The 23357-nt window shown below is 35.8% G+C and overlaps 3 protein-coding genes across 3 annotated transcripts; 1 reads left to right on the forward strand and 2 right to left on the reverse strand.

The window, feature by feature from the left end:
- Nucleotides 1–1121: 1121 nt before the first annotated feature.
- Nucleotides 1122–8032, forward strand: LOC116143508 (calcium-transporting ATPase 4, plasma membrane-type-like). Its single transcript, XM_031428954.1, has 7 exons — nt 1122–1229; nt 4473–4527; nt 4623–6562; nt 6660–6818; nt 6912–7083; nt 7164–7462; nt 7548–8032. Exons 1-7 carry the CDS (start codon nt 1122–1124, stop codon nt 7860–7862), a joined length of 3048 nt encoding a protein of 1015 aa, XP_031284814.1. The 3' UTR covers nt 7863–8032.
- Nucleotides 8033–8870: 838 nt separating this feature from the next.
- LOC116143509 lies at nt 8871–9878 on the reverse strand. The gene is made up of 3 exons (XM_031428955.1): nt 9742–9878; nt 9317–9691; nt 8871–9221 (listed from the first exon to the last, which is right to left on the reverse strand). The coding sequence occupies exons 1-3, from the start codon at nt 9876–9878 to the stop codon at nt 9152–9154; spliced, it is 582 nt and encodes a 193-aa protein (XP_031284815.1). The 3' UTR covers nt 8871–9151.
- A 366-nt stretch (nt 9879–10244) lies between these two features.
- Nucleotides 10245–14881, reverse strand: LOC116143543 (probable glycerol-3-phosphate dehydrogenase [NAD(+)] 1, cytosolic). Its single transcript, XM_031428990.1, has 5 exons — nt 13436–14881; nt 12502–12723; nt 11587–11834; nt 10712–10851; nt 10245–10606 (listed from the first exon to the last, which is right to left on the reverse strand). Exons 1-5 carry the CDS (start codon nt 14094–14096, stop codon nt 10480–10482), a joined length of 1398 nt encoding a protein of 465 aa, XP_031284850.1. The 5' UTR covers nt 14097–14881; the 3' UTR covers nt 10245–10479.
- Between the last annotated feature and the right edge of the window lie 8476 nt (nt 14882–23357).

Below are 23357 nucleotides of genomic sequence, written 5' to 3' on the forward strand. Positions count from 1 at the left end.
GTAGCTAATAAATGGATAATTCGAAGCAAACTGTGTTGTGATTGTTATGAATAACGTTTAAGATTCATCCTAGTTGTATGTTTTTCACATAATCCTGTTCAGAGAACCAAGAAAACCTATTTTTTAGAATGCGCATAATTTTACGACTGTTCATCAATCCGAAGATTCAAACATACTTTTCATTTTCCAGTAGTAAGCTTTCTGGTATTCATCCACATGGATTTTATGTGACAACAGGTTTAATTTGGCTATGTGTCTTTGGCAGATTATGTATGACATTTTTAATGTATACAGGTTTTAGAGGAAAGAAGAAATGGTGAGGGCAAAAAATACAACGTTCCTCAGAAGGCACATCCTCATCTGCACTTCAATTTCGAGACTGGCGGATAAAAAATAATACGAGACATGTCAAAAAAGATATTTTTGCCTTGGAAGAAGTTTGATTTAGACGCTAACAACTTTGGTTTAGGTGATGAAATCATGGTTGATTAATCATTTGACATGGGACCGTTTAGTCAGTATGAGATATGATGGATATAGGCATTTGATATATGAGTTTTTTGGTAGTTTGGAAGTTGTAGAGCGACAGTGATGAGTTTCAGGCGTATACATGTCTTTAAATTAAGAATTAGAACTTTGTGAGTGACACCCAAGATTTAGCAACCTGGATAGGATTTGATTGTGAAGGTTTGGAAAACGTACCTAGAAACTGGGATTCCAAACAAGCTTGGATTGATGTTTCCGGAATAGGGACTTACCATCCACATAGGTGTAACTAACAAAGTTACAGAATCCCGCTATGAGAGTATTCACAGATACTTGACTTTCCATTAATGGTAGGAAAGAGACAAAGGAAATGTGACGGTTAAGGATTTATTGTTCTGGAATGCAGCAGTAATCAGGGAGGCAAGTTATTCAGCAAGTTATTGATTAAGAAGTTTGGAGAGATCCCTACGAGAAGGAGAAATATATTGGGGGGATGCTGTTACGTTAATATGTGAGAGTTGAAATATGAGATCACCCTGATGATGCAAAAAATAAGATTCGTTTTCTACAACGAATGTGTTTGGGGATGGTGACATTGAATAGAATGGGTTTGATTAAAAAGATGTGGTAGGACAATGTATCTTATTAGGGATGAAATCGAGGGAGATCAACGGTTTCAAGAGTGTGTCAGTATTCAAGAAGGGTTACTGAAGGACAAGTCTAGTGCGCAAAAGAGAAGACATGTACTGAACCTGGACCATCTGAGAATGTAGAAATATGGGTTCTCATACTTTACAGGAATAGAAAGCAGATTTGTGCGGATGAAAAGTTTCAAGAAGAGCGTTTTTCACGTACGTGAAGGCAATGCAGAACTGCAAAGTGATTTCAACACGTTTGCATCAAGATGTGAAGAAATAGTTTGACATCATTGGAGACCGCATGACAAAGATTTTCACATGATAAAGAACTTCTCAACAGCCTCCTCATCCTTCTATCAACCTCCACCCCCTGCACCATGATGAAGGGATTTTTCCCTTTGTTTATAAATAGATTGATTTGAGCGATGTTGTTAATAAATATTGTATTTTTTTAAAAATAAAGCTGTCTTTTGTTTATAAATAATTTGTCTTTTGTTTATACATATGTCTACACTCTTTCATGTATTGTATATGTAATACTAGACATACCCGAAGACATAAAATTCAAATCTGAAAAGAATGCATATCCAAATGCCATATACATTAACGTCATTATCACGAATTCACATCCTACACAATCAATGAGAAAATACAAAAAATACACAATTGTAAAGCATACAACCGACTGCATTAGGTAAAATTAACCAAAGCATGAAAAATTTATACCAAATACAATTCTATATGCTTCAACTTGGCAAAAATATCAAACATCTCCAACGAGACATGTTCATCATTACAAACTCCTGTTCCTCGATAGAAACTACTTTATCCGCGATTTGGAACCGGACCAGTGACATCTGTCATTGTTTAACAACCACATTTAGCACACGGTATGAAAACTTAAGCATTATAGTTATATACAAGGTATATAATACATACTTGTGTAGTACAACATCATTGGTGACACACTTAGTTTCCGCATCGCCCACGGAAGTACATGAAAGAAACTGTTCCTGTTGTCCCTGTACCGATGATCCTTTTCCTAAAAGTATCATAACACATTAATAATCAAGTCGATATTATTCTAAACTCAAATAAGTAATAATTGTCAAAAAATTACTGAAATAATGTATAAGTCATACCAATTTCTTTGTTTTTGTAATTTTTTCTTTTTAACCCTACGTACAATTTCTTCAATCTTCGACTGCTTATGCAGGTAAGGCTGTGTAAATTCCTTGTAAAGTAGGTTGTGGGATGAAATTGAGTAACTTCAGTGTAAATTCATTAAGGAATATATAACTAGAGTTTACTGTATTCATGTATGAATGAATCTTCCATGTTTTCTCCCATGGATTCAGCTTTTTATTCAAATTGCTGTACATCATGAATCAAACTTGAGACAATTACTTAAATCCCCCCCTTTTTTTAAGGTTCAAATTGGAATCTAATATCTTCTTAATCAGTTTAATAGATAAAACTTTTCATCTAATTTCTTTCCACTTTTACCTTCTTCATTCCAGTTGCTAAGAAAAGCTATTCTAACGCTCGAGTGGCTTCACTCTAGCACTAGAGTAAAAAAAAATTAATTTTTTTAAATTTCATTTATTGTTTTTTAAAGTTAAAATAACTATTATATCTTTACTATTTTTTTTTAAATTACATATTATATTATATTATATTTTTATAAAATATAATCAATTAATTTATTTGTTAGTTTAAAGTAATTTTTAATATTTAATTTCTAACCCTAGCATTAGAGTTTCTAGAGTGATGGTATGGAACTTGTAAGCGGATAAAAATGAAACAAAAGTAAATAAGATGTGTTATTTACTAAATCAATTAAAAAAAGGAACTTGTTAAAAAAAAAAAAAAAAAAAACAAATAATCATAAAGGTTTTTCAAGTAGATTTTTCATATAATTTGTAAGCCCTTTTTCTAGAAAAAAAAAAAAAAAATTCTTATCAATTTTCAAGTCCCGACCACTGTTTTAAAATTCGTACTGGACTAGACCGGTAACCTCTTCGGATTGGTTTAGGTTCCAGGAGGGTTTTTGCTATATTTCAAAATTATAGGGACTCACTTGTTATTTTTAGGGTTTTTTTTCTTTGCAATATTTCAAAATTGTAGGATTAATTATTTTGTTGGGCATTTATAAATTAAAATTTTAGGGACTAATTTACAATTTTTAGGGGTGTTTTTGTAATATACTATACTTTAAGAGACTAATTAAAATTTTAAAAATATTTTTGTTGCTGACGTCATTGGTCCAACCGATTAGATCGGTCAACTCGTGACCAATCACTTTGTCGGGTCTTATAACAGGTTAGATTTTAAAACAATGGCCTCAACTTTTAGATTTGATCCGTAGCACTCTTGTCTAACAAAAATAAAATCAATATGATAGAAATTAGGCTTATAAAATAGCGCAAAATGTAGGGGGAACAACTTAAACATACCCAAGATTTTTCGTAATGACAAGTTGGTACTCAAAAGGTTTGAGAAAGACAAATAGATACTTTCCGTCCTGTACTGTTATAGATTTCCGTTTTATAATAGTGAAAAGACTAAAATGCCCTTTGAAGTTTGACATCTTAGTTTTTTTTATTAATTTATCACTAGTCAACTTATTCAATTACATAAATACCCACATCATTATGGCGAATTACATTATGCCCTCATGTTACAAGTGACCAACTTATCCCTGTTTTGGCAGAAGCAGTATCAATATACTCAGTTGTGGCTAAAAAATGAAATTTTTCATAATTTAAAAGAAAGCATTCATAATTAACATCAATTCAGTATCAATTAAGTCTCCATGGTTTAAACAGAAACCATGAATTCAGTACATGAAAATGTGATATACAACTGAAACATCAAATTTCAAATCAGGTTTGAAAAACTGAGCAGTTTCCAGATGCACACCATAGCTGCAAAAATAGGCACAAAATTGTCCTCTTCTCCATCCTGCAAATCCACAAATGCACACTCATAAGCTGCAAAAACAGGCACAATTGCTAAAGGTTCCTTTGCCCTGTCCACAATAACACTACGGACACCGAAACATTTGCACCGAATTTTTGTACCGGCCGACGTGGAACGCGTTCTCCCATTTCTTTATAATTTTTTTTTAGTGAACGGCCGTCCATCAAANGAATTTATTTGAACAACAGGCTTAATTTGGTGCACTAGAAAAAAAATTGTGTGTTATTTATAAGTATACAACACTACATTGGACATGTATTGAGATTTTCATTACAGAAATGATCTGTCAGCTTTAGAGTATTCATATATTGCTTAATGTTTTCCTGGAGTTCCTATCCTTATTGTGCTCTTACCTTTTTTGGCCAGGAAAAGTTAAGAGTAGCTCTTTTTGTGCAAAAAGCCGCATTGCACTTCATTGATGGTATGGTCTCAAGTCTCAATTAAATAATTAAAAGCTAATAACTCATCAAAGTCCTTGATTCTGTTCTAATTATAATATAATTTTATCTGATACAGCTGGTACTCGAGTTGAGTACAAGCTCTCCCAACATGTCCTGGAAGCCGGCTACGGCATTGAGCCTGATGAACTAGAATCCATTGCTCGATCTGACAAGAAGGCCTTGGAAGAGCATGGAGGAGTTGAAGGATTAGCAAGAGAAGTCTCTGTATCTTTGAAGGATGGCATTGCCTCAAGTGAAATAGCTAATAGACAAAACATATATGGGATCAACAAATATGCTGAGAAACATTCTAAAGGGTTTTTTATGTTCTTCTGGGATGCCTTCCATGACTTGACTCTTGTTATTCTCATGATATGTGCTGCAGTCTCCATGGGTGTTGGTATCGCCACCGAAGGCTGGCCTGATGGATTGTATGATGGATTAGGTATAATTCTGAGTATTTTCCTAGTTGTAATGGTTACTGCTTTTAGTGACTACAAACAATCCTTGCAATTCAAGGCTTTGGATAAAGAGAAAAAAAATATAATTGTTCAGGTGACTAGAGATGGATTCAGACAGAAAATTTCAATCTATGATTTGGTTGTTGGAGATGTAGTTCACTTATCAATTGGTGACCAGGTTCCAGCAGATGGTGTACTTATATCAGGTTATAACCTAACAATTGATGAATCAAGCTTGTCTGGCGAGCCTGAACCGGTTCATGTAAACCAACAGAGGCCTTTTCTATTATCAGGGACTAAAGTTCAGGATGGTTCAGGTAAGATGTTGGTGACTGCTGTGGGAATGAGAACTGAATGGGGAAGATTGATGGTTACACTGAGTGAAGGGGGTGAAGATGAGACACCATTACAAGTGAAGCTTAATGGGGTCGCTACCATTATTGGGAAGATTGGTTTGGCTTTTGCTGTGATGACATTTTTGGTTTTGACTGCAAGATTTTTAGTAGAGAAGGCATTTCATGATGACATAAAACACTGGTCTTCGGATGATGCATTGACACTTCTAAATTACTTTGCCATTGCAGTGACCATAATTGTAGTTGCAGTTCCTGAAGGACTACCATTGGCAGTAACATTAAGTCTTGCCTTTGCAATGAAGAAATTGATGAATGATAAAGCACTAGTGAGACACCTCTCAGCATGTGAAACAATGGGGTCTTCCAGTTGCATTTGCACTGATAAAACAGGTACATTGACTACAAATCACATGGTGGTGAACAGAATATGGATATGCAATGAAACTAAAATAATAAAGAGAGATGAAAATGAAAAATCTCTCAAGTCCTCAATCTCAGAAGTAGTATATAACATCCTTTTGCAGTCCATATTTCAGAACACTGGCTCGGAAGTAGTTAAAGGAAAAGATGGAAAGCCAAACATTTTAGGCTCTCCAACTGAGAGGGCGATATTAGAATATGGATTGCTTTTAGGGGGTGATTACAAAATCCATAGGCAAGAATCAGCAATAGTGAAAGTTGAACCTTTCAATTCAGTCAAGAAAAAGATGTCTGTTCTAGTCTCTCTTCCTGACAATGGGGGGTTTCGCGCATTTTGCAAGGGTGCATCTGAAATAGTTTTAAAAATGTGTGACAAGATTGTTAATGCAGATGGGGAAGTTGTGCCTCTCTCAGAAGATCAAAGAAAAAACATGACTAATGTTATCAATAGTTTTGCCTCTCAAGCTCTGAGAACTCTATGCTTGGCATACAAGGATATAAAAGACAAGTCCAATGTAGATGGCATTCCCGATAATGAATACGCACTAATAGCTGTTGTTGGAATAAAGGACCCGGTTCGCCCTGGGGTGAAGGAAGCTGTTAAATCTTGTTTAGCTGCTGGGATTACTGTGAGAATGGTCACTGGTGATAACATTTTTACTGCCAAAGCCATAGCTGAAGAATGTGGCATCTTGACACATGATGGTTTGGCTATTGAAGGACCTGATTTTCGTGCAAAGAGTCCACAGCAGATGCAGGAGATAATCCCAAAACTACAGGTGAACTAGATCCTAACTTTCTAAGGTCCTGCTACATAGAGAATTTAAATGTAGTTTTTTCATTTTCTCACTTCTAATTCTCTAGCTATGTGCGTAGGTTATGGCTCGATCATCGCCTACAGACAAACACACATTAGTTACTCAGTTGAGGAGTGTGTTCCATGAAGTTGTGGCAGTGACTGGTGATGGAACCAATGATGCTCCTGCTTTACATGAGGCTGACATTGGACTTGCTATGGGCATAGCAGGCACAGAGGTTTGTCACTTACCTCTTTTATGAGATCAGACGATGATCACCCATGATTTCTCTATTGCACCATCAATGGCTTAGCAACTTTCTCCTCTGTAGGTTGCAAAAGAAAATGCTGATGTAATCATCATGGATGACAACTTCAACACTATAGTCAATGTTGCTAGATGGGGTCGTTCAGTTTATATCAACATTCAGAAGTTTGTTCAGTTCCAGTTAACAGTTAATGTTGTTGCTCTCACTATCAATTTCGTCTCTGCATGTATCACTGGTAATGAGCCCTAACCTTTTGGTGTTTGATAATTGAGAGGACTATTAATTGTAACTCTGTGAACGAAATTTTACATTCAGGCTCTGCCCCTCTTACTGCTGTTCAATTGCTGTGGGTGAACATGATCATGGACACTCTTGGTGCATTGGCTCTTGCTACAGAACCTCCAAATGATGCTCTCATGAAAAGACCCCCAGTTGGGAGAAGTGAAAATTTCATCACCTTGACCATGTGGAGGAATATCATTGGCCAGAGCATTTATCAGATTCTAGTCCTTGGAGTTCTAACTTTCTATGGAAAACATATCTTGGGACTCTCAGGTTCAGAAGCTACTTTAACTCTCAACACATTCATATTCAACACCTTTGTGTTTTGCCAGGTACTGCTTCTCCATTCCAGCTTATTCTGGGGTAATCTTTTCAATTACATGCACATTATTAATGATGGTGTATACACATGCTTAGGTATTCAACGAAATAAACAGCCGAGACATGGAGAAGATAAACATTTTCAGGGGGATTTTTGATAGCTGGGTGTTCGTACTCGTGATGGTGGTTACAGTAGGTTTCCAGATCATAATAGTTGAATTACTGGGCACATTTGCAGAAACAACACCTCTAAACTGGAAGTTATGGTTGGCCAGTGTTGTTATTGGAGCTGTAAGTTTGCTTGTTGCTGTTGTTCTTAAGTGGATTCCGGTCGAAACAATTGAGCAATCAGTGAAAGACAAGCACCACGATGGTTATGAACCACTCCCCAGAGGCCCAGAGCTTGCATGAGGAAACTGGGTTGATTTATGGAGGACCTGAAGTACATGTTCCAGGGCAGCAATTTCAACCTGGTTACAAATTTTGACACCTTGATTCTCGAGGCTGATATGATAATTTAGTTATAAAATTGAGCTACCTGGTGATAGAATTAAGATCTCGTAAGTTTGTAGTTGGAAACAACAGAGTATTTTTAAAAAAAAAATGATTTTACAAAGATTATATCTAACAGAAGATGATTAAGATTTACTTTTCAGATTATTATTATTATTATTATTTGCTAATCAAATTTTCGTTTCTTGTATCTGAAATTTTATTTAATTTTTCGTTTAAGATGATCCCATATGCCTATGGAATTGTTGTTTGACTCTTTTGAGTTATTTTGTAAACTTTAGAGTTTGTTTTACAAGCCTAACCCTCAAATTTGGGGGTGTGAAATTAGCATAGCAGTGAAGAAAGTGAAACATCCTATCCCACGGTCCAGGACCCTGTTTGCCCATCAGTTATCTAGAGCTCTGATAAAGAAATTTTCAAGTTTCAACCCGAGAAGCCACAGTGACCCTCAATAAATGGGTCAAGAAGATTTAAATTCTATCCTCCCATAAATACCTAATCTAAGCATATTTTCTGCATTATCATGAACTACAAATCAAAAAAGAAGGTTGCCCAAAGCTAAACACACACCCCAAATAAGCTTCTTCTGAATAAAGGTCCACACTTTAATCAAGCTATTAAAACAACTTTACAGGAACACAAAAGTTTGCTCGCTTCCTTTTTGCCCATCTCCAGACATTAGCATCCCACCTTCTAAATGCTTATAATCAAGGCAGGAAACAGCAATTCCTAACATTCAAATTGGCCCAACCGAATGGAATTCTGGACCATTCCATCAAAGCTAGATCAGTCTTAAGCAAACACTTTGGTCAAAGTAGCACGGAATAAACTAGAAAACAGCAATTACTTATTCAACAACATTCATTCAAGATTAACATAAATATGCCTGCCAAGCAGAATTGCAACTTCAAATAAACTAGTGAACTTTCAATGGATGTCTACTTGTCAATCAAATAGCAAAGCCAAGGCTACGCTCACCTCTCCAATTGATTTTTGCAACAATTTCAATGAATGTTAATCTCATTACCACCACCATTAGAAGAAAGAATTTCAAGGGTAAATAAATACATCTTTACATTTACACAAACAAAATCCTTGAAACATTTTCCACAAGTTTGTGTCATTCATTATCCAAAAAGCTACAACAATGTAACACACAAAGCTATTACCACTAATTTAGAGATCCTCTACTGAGAGGAAGGTTCCGCCTGTCTTCTAACAAACAGCTTGGTCATATCTTCCGTCACAATATTGCTCCTACAAAAGAACCCAATTCAAACAATCAGCAATGGAACAAAGTTTTAATCATCAAACAAGAATGAACATGATTGAATTAATCCAATTCAGTTCACCTTCCACTGAGCTGAGGTGGAACTAGCAAACCACCGGCAGTGTCGAGGACATTCTTGGAATGTGGCAAGGTCCCTTTGGGGATTTTACTTCGGGGGAGAGTGGAAGGCAAGCCATTAGAGTCTCTCTTGCGTGTTGCACTTTCAGCCATTGCAGCTGCAACGCGTGAAGCGTGGTCTTTTCCACCAACCACTGAGACAGTGGTTGAATTCAAGAGCATTGAAGCATCTGGAAGCTTTTCAAAAGATTCGAACGGCGGTGGTAACGACAAAGGTGCAGCAATTTCTGGCCGATTTTTCGACGACGAAGACGACTCCGATCTAAAATAACGAGCAGCTAGGATTATTAAAAGAATAGAAACATTAAATTTTTGAACCCTATAATTGATTTTATTGAAAGAAATTAAGAGAGAAAAAAGAGAGATTACCGGAGATTAGGATGAGGGTGAGGAGGAGAAGGTTGCCGTATGGAGATTTGTGGCTGTACGTTTTCCTCTTGTTGTTGTTCAACTTCGGCTTCCGATACGTCGTCGTCTGAGGAAGAAGCGTAGTCCACCAGCGACATCTCTCTCTCTCTCTGCGACCTCACCGTCGCGTCAAGTTTCAACGTTTGTAAATGTCTCTCTCTGTGCTAAAACGATGCGTTTTATTAATACGAATTCTAACGACGTCGTATTTAGATAGCTCCCTTGACAGCGGACCAAATAGTTGCTTCGACAGCAAGATGGGCTGCTGTCTGACAGCGGCCCAATCCGTTTTGCTGGCAGCGGCAATGCCGCTTGAATTATCTCAGGCGCTTGTACAAAACAGAATGATTTTTATTTTCTGTAAATGGGGCTACCGCAAGTTTACTCAAATCTCAACTAATTTTTGGTCTATTGAAACATAACATATTTTCGACATTCTACGAATCATACAACATATTTTATTTCATAAAATCAATAAAAAATATTACCATGATCTTCAAAATTCAACAATCAATTTCAGAGTTCCAATGGAGCACAAGCACAAAATGAACTGAAACATTACAAAATTTTCTGTTCTAAGAAGTCACCTCCTCTATAGTGTTTACATAAACCACCCCAGAATCTACACTAGTTTATCAAATTTACATCCGATGAAGGTGGACAATATGACACACTAGAAAAAGATATGGGTGTTCATCATCAAGGCTGGTGGCCAAGAAGTGATGGTCGGTAGAAAACATGGGTTTGTGCAATCTCGATACGATCTCGTGGGTCGTTCATGGTTTCATCTCTTAATACTTCAAGAATTGCTTCAGATGGGAACTCCCTGAAGATTTATATTCATTCAAAATGTCAGATTGCATGTCCGAAACTAATGCATAGAGTCAAGTACAAGCATCAGCACAAACTTTAAGGGTGGGATATTTGGTACCTTTTTATGAGTATAGTATAAAGCATCTTCAAGATAGGGCATAACTCCACGGGAGCTACGGCCTTGTTTTCTTCGGGATTTAGGACGCTTAAAGAGGACTGACTTAGCAGCTCGTAAAATGCTTTCACAGCAGAGACCCCCTGCAAACAAAAGATGAAGGTTAGCATTGTTCCGTAAGCAAGAAAAATAGATGAAAAGAATATATAAATTTCATTATTGAATGAACTGATTATTACAGATTACTAAAATCATCGGAGTTGTGGAACTCATATCCAAGCTTATATATCATAGACCTGTAACAGTTTCTAGATGAAATTTTGGATTTAACAATTAGAAGAAATATGTTTATATACAATTTTAAAATCTAAAGCACATTCCAAATAGTCTGGCAGATGTCAAAATGGCCATTTGAAGTATCCGTGTCTCAAAAAATGTTAGTAATAGATGCTTCCAAATGCCCCATTCTTGTATGCAAGATAGAGGCATTATCTTGCCTCTTATATAGAAGAATTACGATGAGTCAACATACAAGTATAAATCATTCTTTCTAATGAAGTTCTAATAGCATGTGCTGTAAGGGGAAACTTTAGTAATACTAATATACTTAAATAGAAGTTATCTTACCATTTAAAAACTCTAATAAAATAATATATAAAAATATTTCTGTAAAATAAAGTGAAATGCGTTATTGACCAATCTTGACACGAGACCCTTCTGAATATTCGCACAAAAAACAACAGACAAGATAAACAAGAAAATAAAAAAATTGTTGTATCCTCTAACTCAGTGTTGAGTCACACCACTTTTGAGAGAATTCATGGTCAATGAACCCAGACTCTGTCATTCACCACAAGTTGGAGTTGTTAAGTCTATACCTGAATCATTCCCTTGCCCTTGATGCTATCCCCCAAGTCAAGGCTCAATTTCCCTTTTGCCAACTCTTGTCCATACCATGCATTACGACCTTTCAAAAGGGTCACATAAGTGTCAGCCAACAAAGGCCCAGCAAGTTTTTCGGGTTCCTCAGCCAAAAGATGAGTGATAAATATCATCTCAGATGTACAGTGTGCAAAGTATACCGACTTGCTGGTGGCACTCTCCTTGGTTAGAGCTGCTACCATTCCTGTGTGATTAAAACAAAAAGTTATACATATTGTTTGTTGAGTTAAATAGCATGAGTGAACAACATACAGAAGGATATTATAAAGCCACAAAAGAGACACTAATAAAACTTCCAACCATAAAAGTTGAAACCAACGCTTGCAGGAAACTGATGCACAAATAAGAACAGCACTCTAAGGAGGCTTTTATCAACAAAGTAGATGTCAGTACTTTAATTCATTCATATACAGGTTGCAAACTGGATTGACCTTTTTTGAACATTAATCTAATTGATATTTATTTCTGTGCATATAAGGAACTGGATTGACCTTTTTTGAACATTAATCTAATTGATATTTATTTCTGTGCATATAAGGAGTGGATAAAAAAAAAGGAAAAGGAAAACCCATAAATTGCAGTCTAGAGTACTCTCTAAGTTTCAGACATGTCAGTTCCTAAAGAATGTACTTTTGCTTATATCTAGGTAACAGATATAAGTTCAAGCAATCATGCTTGACTTGTCATTGGTCAAGCTCAACTATTATTGCTGTATACTCATAAAAGAAAAAGACTAAGGTATTGGCATATATGCAAAGTTGAAAGTGCAGGTTTGTTGTAGACCTAAATGTCACTATTCAACTAAATCTTTAATGCCCATGTTTGGTATACCAAAAGAGAATAAATCTTACCAGCTCCAATGGCATAGACATTCTTCAAGCCACCCATGACTTCATGAGTAACAAGGTCCTCATTGTCCCATACTATAAAATGGGGCTGCCTCAAAAACTTTGCCAATGGTTTCCTCCACTTTTCAGCTCCACATATTCGAGCATTAGCATATTCCTTGTCGTAAATCTCTGAGGCAATATTAGGTCCTCCAAGATATAGAATGTTCTCTATGGGAACTCCAGCTGCAAAGCAAAATACGATAGAAGTTATAATGTTACTATCCAAGGAAGGAATATTTACACTAGTGAAAAAGGGAACTCCACTTTTCACCAAAAAAAATGTTCCAGGCCAAAATAAGTCTCTCTCTGAAACTACAAAAGTGATAAAAACAAATTTCAGTCTTCTCAAAACTACACAGTCCAAAGAGTCTAACATGATTTTTTTTCGTTTGTGTCAATGTGCTAGACTCTAAGATGCAATTTGAGTGTCAATGTGAGTGAAATCTAAATGCAAGCTCCTAAAATATTCTACTATGTGATCTAAGATGGTTCATTCAACAAAACAAATAGATTGAATGATAACTGTGTCTGAAGGACTTCCTTCACCAGTTACAAGCTGTCAGGAATCTAGACTCAATATCTCATACACCACTGACCCTCGAAGCAATCAAGCTAATGACAAGTGTCAGTTGGAGTTGAATAATTTCTCTAAACAACTATTGTGCAAAGAAGTGCAAAAATGTTTTTGTTAATCTAGCAATGGGCTACTAAATCACCAACAATTACATGATTACTAAGTTACAAGATATACATTAGTTCCATGTTGCATAACTATCTAGAAACATGATAGAAGTTCAAAAGCCACAGAATTTTGTTTTACTCCACAACCCCACCCACGAACACTAGATGAGAACTAAATTATCAGGAATTCAAGGAAAGAGGAAATGATTCTTACTTGCTCGATTGATCATTTGGGTTGGAGTTATTATACGTGGTAGGGGCTCCAACTCAGCCTCTACACCTTTTGCTAATGAAATGATGACTGGCACTGTGATTCTTTCTTTCCAATACTGACTAATCTCTTCAAAAACCTCCTTAGTTTCTGTTGAAGGCAATCCATTTATCACAATATCAGCATCCCACACAGCTTCCTGCAAGTTGGTCACAACCTTCAAAGGGCAAAGAGGAGTATCAATCATATTCAAGCAAAACCCATCTTTCAATATCTCATCAGCATATAATGTTCTATCACCTAATCTTGCCTCTACATATTTCAAGTATGCGCAACGCCTAATTAGTCTCCTCAATACATCTTCCCTTGAATTGATCACTTCAAACAAATGCTCAGCTGTTGCCCTATCAACTGATCTTCCAGGTCTCCTCCATATCCTAATAAGAACCTTTTCTCTTAATTGACCATAACTGTCTTGCAACATAGCAGTAAAGACACTACCCCAGGCTCCTGCCCCAATCCCAACAATCCTTAAGGGATCACCTTCGGCTTTTCCCATTAGACAGCGAAGCTCATCAAGCTTCTGCTCTAAAGAACCGTTGGAGTTTTGAATCAAACCATTTGAGTACACGGAATTACTCGTTGCTTCATCAGTTTCAACCATCTTCTACACCCAAATTACAGTGCTCACCAATATTAAAAAAACCCTTTCAGGGTAGAAAGCCTAAGCTCCAAGTTCAGATTTTTTTTTTTCCCCACTACAATCTATTGATCTTAAACCAAATAATATAGACTAAGAAACAACCAATTCATAACATAGGTTTCGTAATTATTGTCTCTCAAACAGCCATAACAACTTCACATAACAAATCACCTCATAACGAAACATAACACAATTTTGATTTCATTTCTGGGTTCTACACCAAGATCAAACAAACCCCTTACCCAACTAGTCAAATTCCGGCCTCCAAAGACCCATATAGAAATTCTAAGTTCTAGAACACAGCAAAAAATGCGCAAAAGGGTTTATTTTACCACATGGTTTTTGCAATTCTCTTATCAATTTCAGCAACTACCAGAACCCACACGAGATTTGCAACAAAAAAGAGAAAATAATAAGACTGGGTCTATAAAGTTTTTTTTTTGTTACCTAACCCCACCAAAGTTGAAGAGAAAGTGAAGGGAAAGTTGAACAAACTAATCTTGTCAGCTTGTGGAAGGCGATGACACCTATTTGAGTTGAGCTTTGTTTTGTTGCGCATAGAGTAGTGTCATCCACAAAAAGATTCCAGGATTCACACAATGCTGATGAACTAGAAATTAGAAACTTTAACGTTAAATGTTGTGTACCAACGTGGACTCGTTTCGTAGGAAGAAGGAAATAAGGAGGTAGAAGAAAGAGCATAAGCTGGCTGCCACCGAAAAACCTGCACCAAAATTGTGTACGGGGCTACCCCTATGTGTACCAGTCGTGAATAAAATTTGGACAGTCGTTTACTATAAAAATATTAAAAAAAATTACACGGCTGGTACATGTAGGCCGGTACACAATTTCGACGCAGATTTTTCGGTGTCCCTAGCTTTATTGTTTTAAAAAATTAAAATAATGGATAGGCGTCTATTACGCACGGACGCCCGTGAAAAAGTAAGGGACGGTCATCTATAATTGGTGGAAAGGCGTCCCCAAAAATTTTTTATTTTTTTTTCATTTTTGAGTCAAGGACGGGCGTCCATTATTTATGGACGGCCGTCCAAAAGTAATGGACGACCGTCCAAAAGTAATGGATGACCGTCCATAATGGATGGACGACCGTCTCTAATATTTAACAAATATTTTTATTGTATTTTATTCAAGGACGGGCATCCTTTAAATGGGGATGTCCGTCCCTGGTATATGGACCCTTGTCCATATAATATGGATGGAGTCCATGTGAGTGAACAGCCGTCCGAATTTTTTGGACGGCCATTCACTAGAAAAAATTGAAAAAAAAATTCACGCGACTGGTACATGTAGGCCGGTATATAATTTTGGTGTAGGTTTTTCGGTGTCCCTACCTTTATTGGGTCCAATTTCATTGGTATTAATGAAATGGGTAATCGACAAAAAATAAAAATTGAGGGGTTTGGCCAAAATTTCAAAGTTTAAACGGTTTTGTATTACTGAAGCATAAGTGACAAAGGATCATGCAGATGCAGCATAATGTCATTGCAATGTAAAGGGAGAAGATGGTAGATTGGTCTTTGGGTAGGTAATTATGAAAGAATAAATTCATTAACGACTGAGAATTTTTTTTTTTTTTTGTAACGTTTCAACATATGTGTGTCTGTTTGTATTTCGACTATACCTTGAGGGATAATAGTAAGGTCGAGCGACTTACAAGTACCCAAAATTTTCCGTAACGACAAATTGATACCCAAAAGGTTTGAAAATGACAAACATATACTTTTTGTCTTGTACTGTTAGTGATTTTCGTTTCATAATGGACAGTACAGTAATTTGTACAACCATCAAACTTTTAAATTTTAAATTATCACCTTGATTTATGGAGCGAAACTTCTTTTTGGAAGCTTTCGCATTAGAGATTGACACGTGTCCCATTAGGTTGACTTTGCAGAAAACCAAAAAAACCAAAAGTTTTGCCTCTTCGTTTCCTTCTTGTTTGTCTCTGACTCTCTGAAGGAGTTTTTGAATGAAGCTATTGCCATCGTTTGGAGACCATCGACGATGACCAATGAAACAAAAACCGGTGACAGTGGAGGAGGAGTTAAAACCTATGACAGTGGCAAAGTGAGTTCACTGAACAGCAACGAATCCTAAACAAAGACGATAGACAACATCTAAGGGAGAGAATCAAAGGGTACGACGACGGTGGAGGACGACTGAACTAAGGTCGGCGTTATTAACGGTATAAATTGTCAACAATGACTGAACAATGAAAATTGAAGGGTTAACCGAAAGTTTCTTCTTGGGTTTCTTATTTGTTCTTTTGTTTTTTCTTATTTTAGTGCACTACTAAGTTTTTGGTTTTTCTTATTTGTTCTTGGTTTTTCTTACTTGCATGTTTGGTTGTTTTTAAAGTTTTTTGTTTGTTTGTTTGGTTTAGGGTCGTGAGGTAACAACGATGGTGGAGGATGACTGAACTAAAGCAAGTGTTATTAACGATGGAGGACAACTATTAACGATATAAATCATCGACAACGACCGAAAAACGAAAATTGAAGGGTTAACCAAAAGCTTGTTCTTGGTTTTTTTATTTGTTCTTATTTCAATGCACTAATAAGTTTTTGGTTTTTCTTATTTGTATGTTTGGTTGTTTTTAAGGTTTTTTGTTTGTTTGTTTGGTTTGGGGTTTGTTTATAACAGAGTTGAAACCTGGGTGTCCTTCATTTGTTTGTTTGGTTAAGGTTTTTTGTTTGTTTGTTTGGTTTGGGGTTACTTTATAACAGAGTTGAAACCTGGGTGTCCTTCATTTGTTTTTTTAGTTTAGGGTTTGTTTTTCATTTGTGATGTTTGACACTATATTTTGTTAATGAGGTATGGTATATCGGCTGGAAAACTGTTGGTGCACTGCTACTGGCAGGAAAGAGTACTCTGTATGTGTAAAGGCCTATAAGTTTAAGGGTTGATCTCAGTTAACAACGTCACGTATTGATCTCATTGTATGTCTATATTCTAGAGTGTGTAATGAATGTTCTTTGTTTTTTCTTATATCAGTGCACAACTAAGTTTTAAAGGACTAAAGTAATAAGTAAATTGTGAATTTGAAGCTTTTGTGCCTTTTGCATGTTTGGTTGTTTTTAAGGTTTTTTTTTTTTTTGTTTGGTTTAGGGTTTGTTCTTAATAGAGTTGATTATATGATGTCTTTCATTTGTTTGTTTGGTTTAGCGCTTGTTCTTTATTTGTGATGATTGGTACTGCATTTTGTTAATGAGGTGTGGTATATCGGCTGGAAAACTGGGTGTGCATTGCTACTGGGGGGAAAGAGTACTCTATATGTGCAGAGGCCTATAAGTTTACCAGTTGACCACCCAGTTAACAATGCCACGTACCTATCTCATTGTATGTAGCAGTGTGTAATGAATGTTCTTGGTTTTGCATGTTTGGTTGTTTTTAAGGTTTTTTGTTTGTTTGGTTTAGGGTTTGTTCTTAAAAGAGTTGATTATATGCCGTAGTGTGTAATGAATAAAATCCAGCCAAACTGTAGGGTTGGTTTGCTTGAATTGATTATTAGGAGTGTGAATAGCCTGTCTTATATATTTTTGGGTTGCAGGATGAAGCCACAACTGTTTAATTTGAAGTTTCAGTGATTTGATATTGATTGTGAGATGCAGAATGTGGACACCGATGAATTTAGCTACGTAGTGTTGATAAAGGATATGAAAAAATGTGTTATAGAAGAGAATGAAGTAGTTCAACTTCATCTTGATGAGAAGTTTAGGGTGGAGGCTATTTTACCATTGTTGGGGGAGAAACGTTTAATAGATAGTGATAAGGATGTGGCATTCCTTTTCCAACAATACGGGTTTTGAGGGGTTAAAAGACATTAGGTTGTACGTTGAAGCTTTACTTGTATAGTGTGTGGAACCATTGCAACCTTTGTCAAAACCTAACCATACTAAACCTAATGACACTCAAACAGAGATTCCTCCTCAAAGAGTATTGTGAGGATAACTTCCATTAGAGTGATGCCTCCAATGATGATGAAAGCAACAATGGGTTTGTTGGTGTAGCTGGGAATGTTGATGGTGAGGCTAGTGATAATGATGGAGGTAATGGAAGAGAGAAAAAAGCTGAAACTAGTGACAATGGGGGAGAGGAAGGGGCTGGAGCTGGGGGACATCTATTTGATTATGTGTATAGGATGCAATAAGTAGGATGAGTAGGCATATGAAGGCAAGTACCATGAATTGATGGATTTGCAGGATGGAGAAGAGGACAATTTTGTGTCTGTTTTTGCAGCTATGGGTGTGCATATGGAAACTACTCTATTTTTCAAACCTGATTTGAAGTTTGAAGTTTCAGTTGTATATCTTCCCTATACACATTTTCATGTAGTGAATTCATGGTTTCTCTTTAAACCACGAAGACTTAATTGATACTGAATATCATATACTGAACTCATGTTAATTACGAATGCTTTCTTTCAAATTATGAAAAATTTCAATTTTCAACCACAAATGAGTATATTTATACTACTGCTACCAAAACAGGGATAAATTGGTCATTCGTTGTGTCTCATTTTTTACAAACTCATAGGGACAAAATGGTCATTTCACTAACTCATAATAACTTGAGGGCATAATCGTAATTCACCATAATGATGTGGGTATTTATGTAATTGAATAAGTTGACTAGTCATAAATTAATAAAAAACTAAAATATCAAACTTCAAAGGGCATTCTAGTATTTTCACTATTATAAAACGGAAATCTATAACAGCACAAGACGGAAAGTATCTGTATGTCTTTTTCAAACCTTTTGGGCACCAACTATCATTACGGCAAACCTTGGATATGTGTAAGTCGTTCCCCCGTAATAGTAATTATCCTTGCCCATGGGCCTGCTAGCTTGGGCGCTGGCTGCTGGTTAGCCAGCCCCATTGGGCATGCTATCAAACCATCGACCCCTTGAAATATTTTAATAAATAAATCAAAATTTTAAAGTTAAAAAAATTAAAAGAAATTATATTATATATCTCTAAACTTCATTTCAAACATATAAATCTAATATGTGTAAATAAGAGGTGTTAAAAAAATAAAAAGTAAAAATGTTTCTTGAATAAGTTATTTAACTTGTATACAGTTCCGTTCCGATTTCAGGTATCCGGAAAAAGTACTAATACCCCCTATTATTTAGAAAAATGACAAATATACCATGTGAAAAGCTATGGGTGTGCTTTGTAAAAAATATGAAAAATGTAAAAAGCTGCTTCCATTTTCACGGGTGACCCGCGCCCGCACGGGCGGGTACGGATCATGAAAATGTCGACCCGCGAGATTTTTTCACCCGTTAACCCGTGACCCGTTGCTACTCGGACCATACCCGCCCAACCCACCCGTTTGCCAGGTCTAGGTGTAGGCATTTCATAGGAATTGATGGGTGTCATTTGAAATGTCACTATGATGGGGTACTTCTATCAGCAGTCTCTGTGGATGCAAATAGTAGATATTCCCTTTGGCAATATGTGTTTGAGGCAGAGTATAATGACTCGTGGGGCTTCTTCCTTGGACTATTGCATGATTTTTTGGGTGATTTAGAGCACGTTACATTCATGAGTGATAGGTAGAAGGGTATTCTAAATGCACTACAAGTAGAGTAGCCAAATGCAAGGAATCGATTTTGTGCTTGACATGTGTACGCAAACTTCAGAAAATAAATTTTCGAGGTTCACATGAGGAAATTGTTTTGGGCAGTGAGTAAGACTGCAAACAGACTAGATTTTGTTAAGGTCATGGGTTGTGTTAAAGATGTAGATGAGGGTGCATACAAATGGTTGCTTGAAAATGAACTAGACCAATGGTCTAGACATGCGTTTGACACAACAGCAAAGTCAGACCACATAACTAACAACATGAGTGAGTGCTTCAACTCATGGCTTGGTGAAAATATGGAACTTCCTATACTAAGTCTACTAGAACTTTACCGACGTAGGGTAATGAAGCGGTTACAATGTATATTCAAAGCCGGTATAGAGTGGATTATACCTCTTCCACCAGTGATTCACATAAAGATAAACAAGATGATTGAGGCAACTAGAAATGTCAAAGTTTGGTACCTTGGATCTGAGGAGTTTGAAGTCGATGACGATAATGTAAACCCATGTAAAACTCATGTTCTGGTTTTAGGTAAGCAATTGTGTGATTGTAGGATGTGGTAACTATTAGAAATTCCTTGTGTTCATGCTATTGCCTGTTTGTTACACAAGAACATTTCCAACTTTGAACATTATGTTGATCAGAAGCTTAGAATTCCGATGTACCTGCAAACTTATGCATACATGGTCCACTTTGTCCCCGACAAGACCAGCTAGCCAAAGGTCAGTGATGAATATATCTAGCCACCATACAGGCAACCCAAGTTTGGCAGACCTCCGAAAATAAGAAGGAGAGATCCAAATGAAGAGCCAAAATCTAAAAGGGTCTCTACACTTAGGTGTAATGTCTGCAGTGTCCTCTGACATAATAAAAGGTCTTGCAAAAAAAATCCAGCAAATGCAGATAACAGGAAGAAGCAAAAGGTAATAGGAAAAAAAATGTCAATTTCATCATATTTTTTCTTCTAATACTGATTTCTATTTTTTCATTTGCGGCGAACCTTTGTGCCCACAATGACTGTACCCTCTTCAGCAGCTCGATTTACAACAAACTTGTCCCAAGCTTCTTCAAGTTTCAAAGGGTGCTTAAAACTATTTTAAACCATATAATATTTATTTTAATTACTTTTTACCTTCGTTAACATTATTCTTATTTCTCTTAATAGGTCAACCAAGTCAATAATGCAATGGGGAAGTTCTTTTGTTTGCTATAGCAGTAGGTTGTTTTTGTACTTTGATTATCCTATTCTAACCCTTTTTTTTTTTTTTTTTTTTTTTTTTTTTTTTTTTTTTTTTTTTTTTTTTTTTTTTTTTTTTTTTTTTTTGTTCAGTGTTTCCAACATGTTGCTTTGTCAACTAAATGCTTTTTTGCCACATGGACCTCCAACATAGCAACTAAGAAGAATAGGTGTGTATTATTACTTACCTATAATTTGATATGTTCATGTGCAAGATTATTAGCAGTTGAATTATGAGAATCTGATGAAACACCTAATTTATTGGAATGGGTGGTAGAGGATTATTTGCAGTTGGGCAAAAGTGTTCTTAGGCGTGTGAATGTTGAGGAAGAATTATGTGGGACATGTGGGAATTCTATTATGGAGAGATTCTGAATGGGATAAAAAGGAGTCAGGGATAATTGGGGAGGATATTCAAAAAAGTGAAGAGTGGAAAATAGGGGAGGATATTCGAAGTCTAGCATTGTTTTTGTTTTTATCTCTTTTTGTCTTAGTTTTGCTTTGCTACTCTTTATCTGTGTCGTTGGGTTGCATTTTGTTGTTTATTATCCTTATATTGGCTTGCTAGTTATCTGGTTTATTGGTTGCTGGTTGCTATCTTTTTATGGGTTTCTTGGCTGATTCCTTTGGTTTATTGGTTGCTGATTGCTATTATTGTGTGGGTTCTTGTCTAAAAGGGTTACTACTGTTTCATTGTTTGGGGTTAAGTATTAGAAGGGTATCACATCTGAAAGTTTTTTGTAGTTTTCGTTTCTTTCAAATAGGTTCTAACTCAACATCAATTAATTTTGTGGATTTATAGGGAGGACAATTTTGTGCTTGTTTTTGCAGCTATGGGTGTGCATTTGTGGATTTGCAGGATGTAGAAGAGGACAATTTTGTGTCTGTTTTTGCAGCTATAGGTGTGTATATGGAAACTACTCTGTTTTTGAAACCTGATTTGAAGTTTGAAGTTTCAGTTGTATATCTTCCCTATACACATTTTCATGTAGTGAATTCATGGTTTCTGTTTAAACCACAAAGACTTAATTGATACTGAATATCATGTACTGAACTCATGTTAATTACGAATGCTTTCTTTTAAATTATGAAAATTTTCAATTTTCAGCCACAAATGAGTATATTTATACTGCTGCTACCAAAATAGGGATAAATTGGTCATTTGTTGTGTCTCATTTTTTACAAACTCATAGGGCCAAATGGTCATTTCACTAACTCATAATAACTTGAGGGCATAATTGTAATTCACCATAATGATGTGGGTATTTATGTAGTTGAATAAGTTGACTAGTCATAAATTAATAAAAAACTAAAATATCAAACTTCAAAGGGCATTCCAGTCTTTTTACTATTATAAAACGGAAATCTATAACAGCACAAGATGAAAAGTATTTGTATGTCTTTTTCAAACCTTTTGGGTACCAACTATCATTACGACAAACCTTGGGTATGTGTAAGTCGTTCTCCCGTAATAGTAATTATCCTTGCCCATGGGCCTGCTAGCTTGGGCGTTGGCTGCTGGTTAGCCAGCCCCATTGGGCATGTTGTCAAACCATCGACCCCTTGAAATATTTTAATAAATAAATCAAAATTTTAAAGTTAAAAAAATTAAAAGAAATTATATTATATATCTCTAAACTTCATTTCAAACATATAAATCTAATATGTGTAAATAAGAGGTGTTAAAAAAAGAAAAAGTAAAAATGTTTCTTGAATAAGTTATTTAACTTGTATACAGTTCCGTTCTGATTCTAGGTATCCGGAAAAAGTACGAATACCCCCTATTATTTAGAAAAATGACAAATATACCATGTGAAAATTAAATACATCCCAACAGTTTAAAAAATTATAAATGCACCCTAGATACCCATGGGTTCTACCCCGAATACTTGGACCTTGATATCGGTTCTGGTTCCTGAATTCGATTCTAGTTCCTGAAGTGGTGGAATCGAAATTGGAATCGCATAGTGCCCGTTTCACCAAATTTGGAACCAAAACCGACCCTTTTCATGTCAGTTTCGATTCTACCCGGATTTCTTGCTCACGCCTAATCAAAATATAATCATTTCGACAAGAAGTTGGATAACTGTAAAAGTTGTCAAAGATGATGATGTTTTGGTAAAAGTATTATGAACACAATACAATTAGTAATATTTTGTTCCCTAATTTTAGTAGGAATAGATAAATTTACAATAATTAGTAATTTAAAGCATTTATTTAATTGAGTTAATAATAAATTAAACGTAATTATATTTCTTTATATTCCATTAATGTATAACTATAAAAACGGCTTTAGTTTAACAAAAACAAGAAATATAAAAACATTATATTAACGAAAAGAAATAACTAACCATTTTCACCCTTAATTACTTA

This window comes from Pistacia vera, unplaced genomic scaffold (assembly GCF_008641045.1).
Source record: "Pistacia vera cultivar Batoury unplaced genomic scaffold, PisVer_v2 Contig430, whole genome shotgun sequence".
NCBI lineage: Eukaryota > Viridiplantae > Streptophyta > Magnoliopsida > Sapindales > Anacardiaceae > Pistacia > Pistacia vera.

Bases quoted from the DNA above. Each gene is read 5' to 3' on its own strand.
- LOC116143508 (XM_031428954.1), top strand. From the start codon at position 1,122: ATGTATCTTATTAGGGATGAAATCGAGGGAGATCAACGGTTTCAAGAG. The intron at 1,230-4,472 runs GTACTGAACCTG...TTTTTTGGCCAG, and splicing joins GTGCGCAAAAGAGAAGACAT to GAAAAGTTAAGAGTAGCTCT. The intron at 7,084-7,163 runs GTAATGAGCCCT...TTTTACATTCAG, and splicing joins CGTCTCTGCATGTATCACTG to GCTCTGCCCCTCTTACTGCT.
- LOC116143509 (XM_031428955.1), bottom strand. From the start codon at position 9,878: ATGTCGCTGGTGGACTACGCTTCTTCCTCAGACGACGACGTATCGGAA. The intron at 9,692-9,741 runs GTAATCTCTCTT...AATCAATTATAG, and splicing joins CACCCTCATCCTAATCTCCG to GGTTCAAAAATTTAATGTTT. The intron at 9,222-9,316 runs GTGAACTGAATT...GTTCTTTTGTAG, and splicing joins CCACCTCAGCTCAGTGGAAG to GAGCAATATTGTGACGGAAG.
- LOC116143543 (XM_031428990.1), bottom strand. From the start codon at position 14,096: ATGGTTGAAACTGATGAAGCAACGAGTAATTCCGTGTACTCAAATGGT. The intron at 11,835-12,501 runs GTAAGATTTATT...TTAATCACACAG, and splicing joins TGTCTATGCCATTGGAGCTG to GAATGGTAGCAGCTCTAACC. The intron at 10,852-11,586 runs GTATAGACTTAA...TTTTGTTTGCAG, and splicing joins AGGGCAAGGGAATGATTCAG to GGGGTCTCTGCTGTGAAAGC.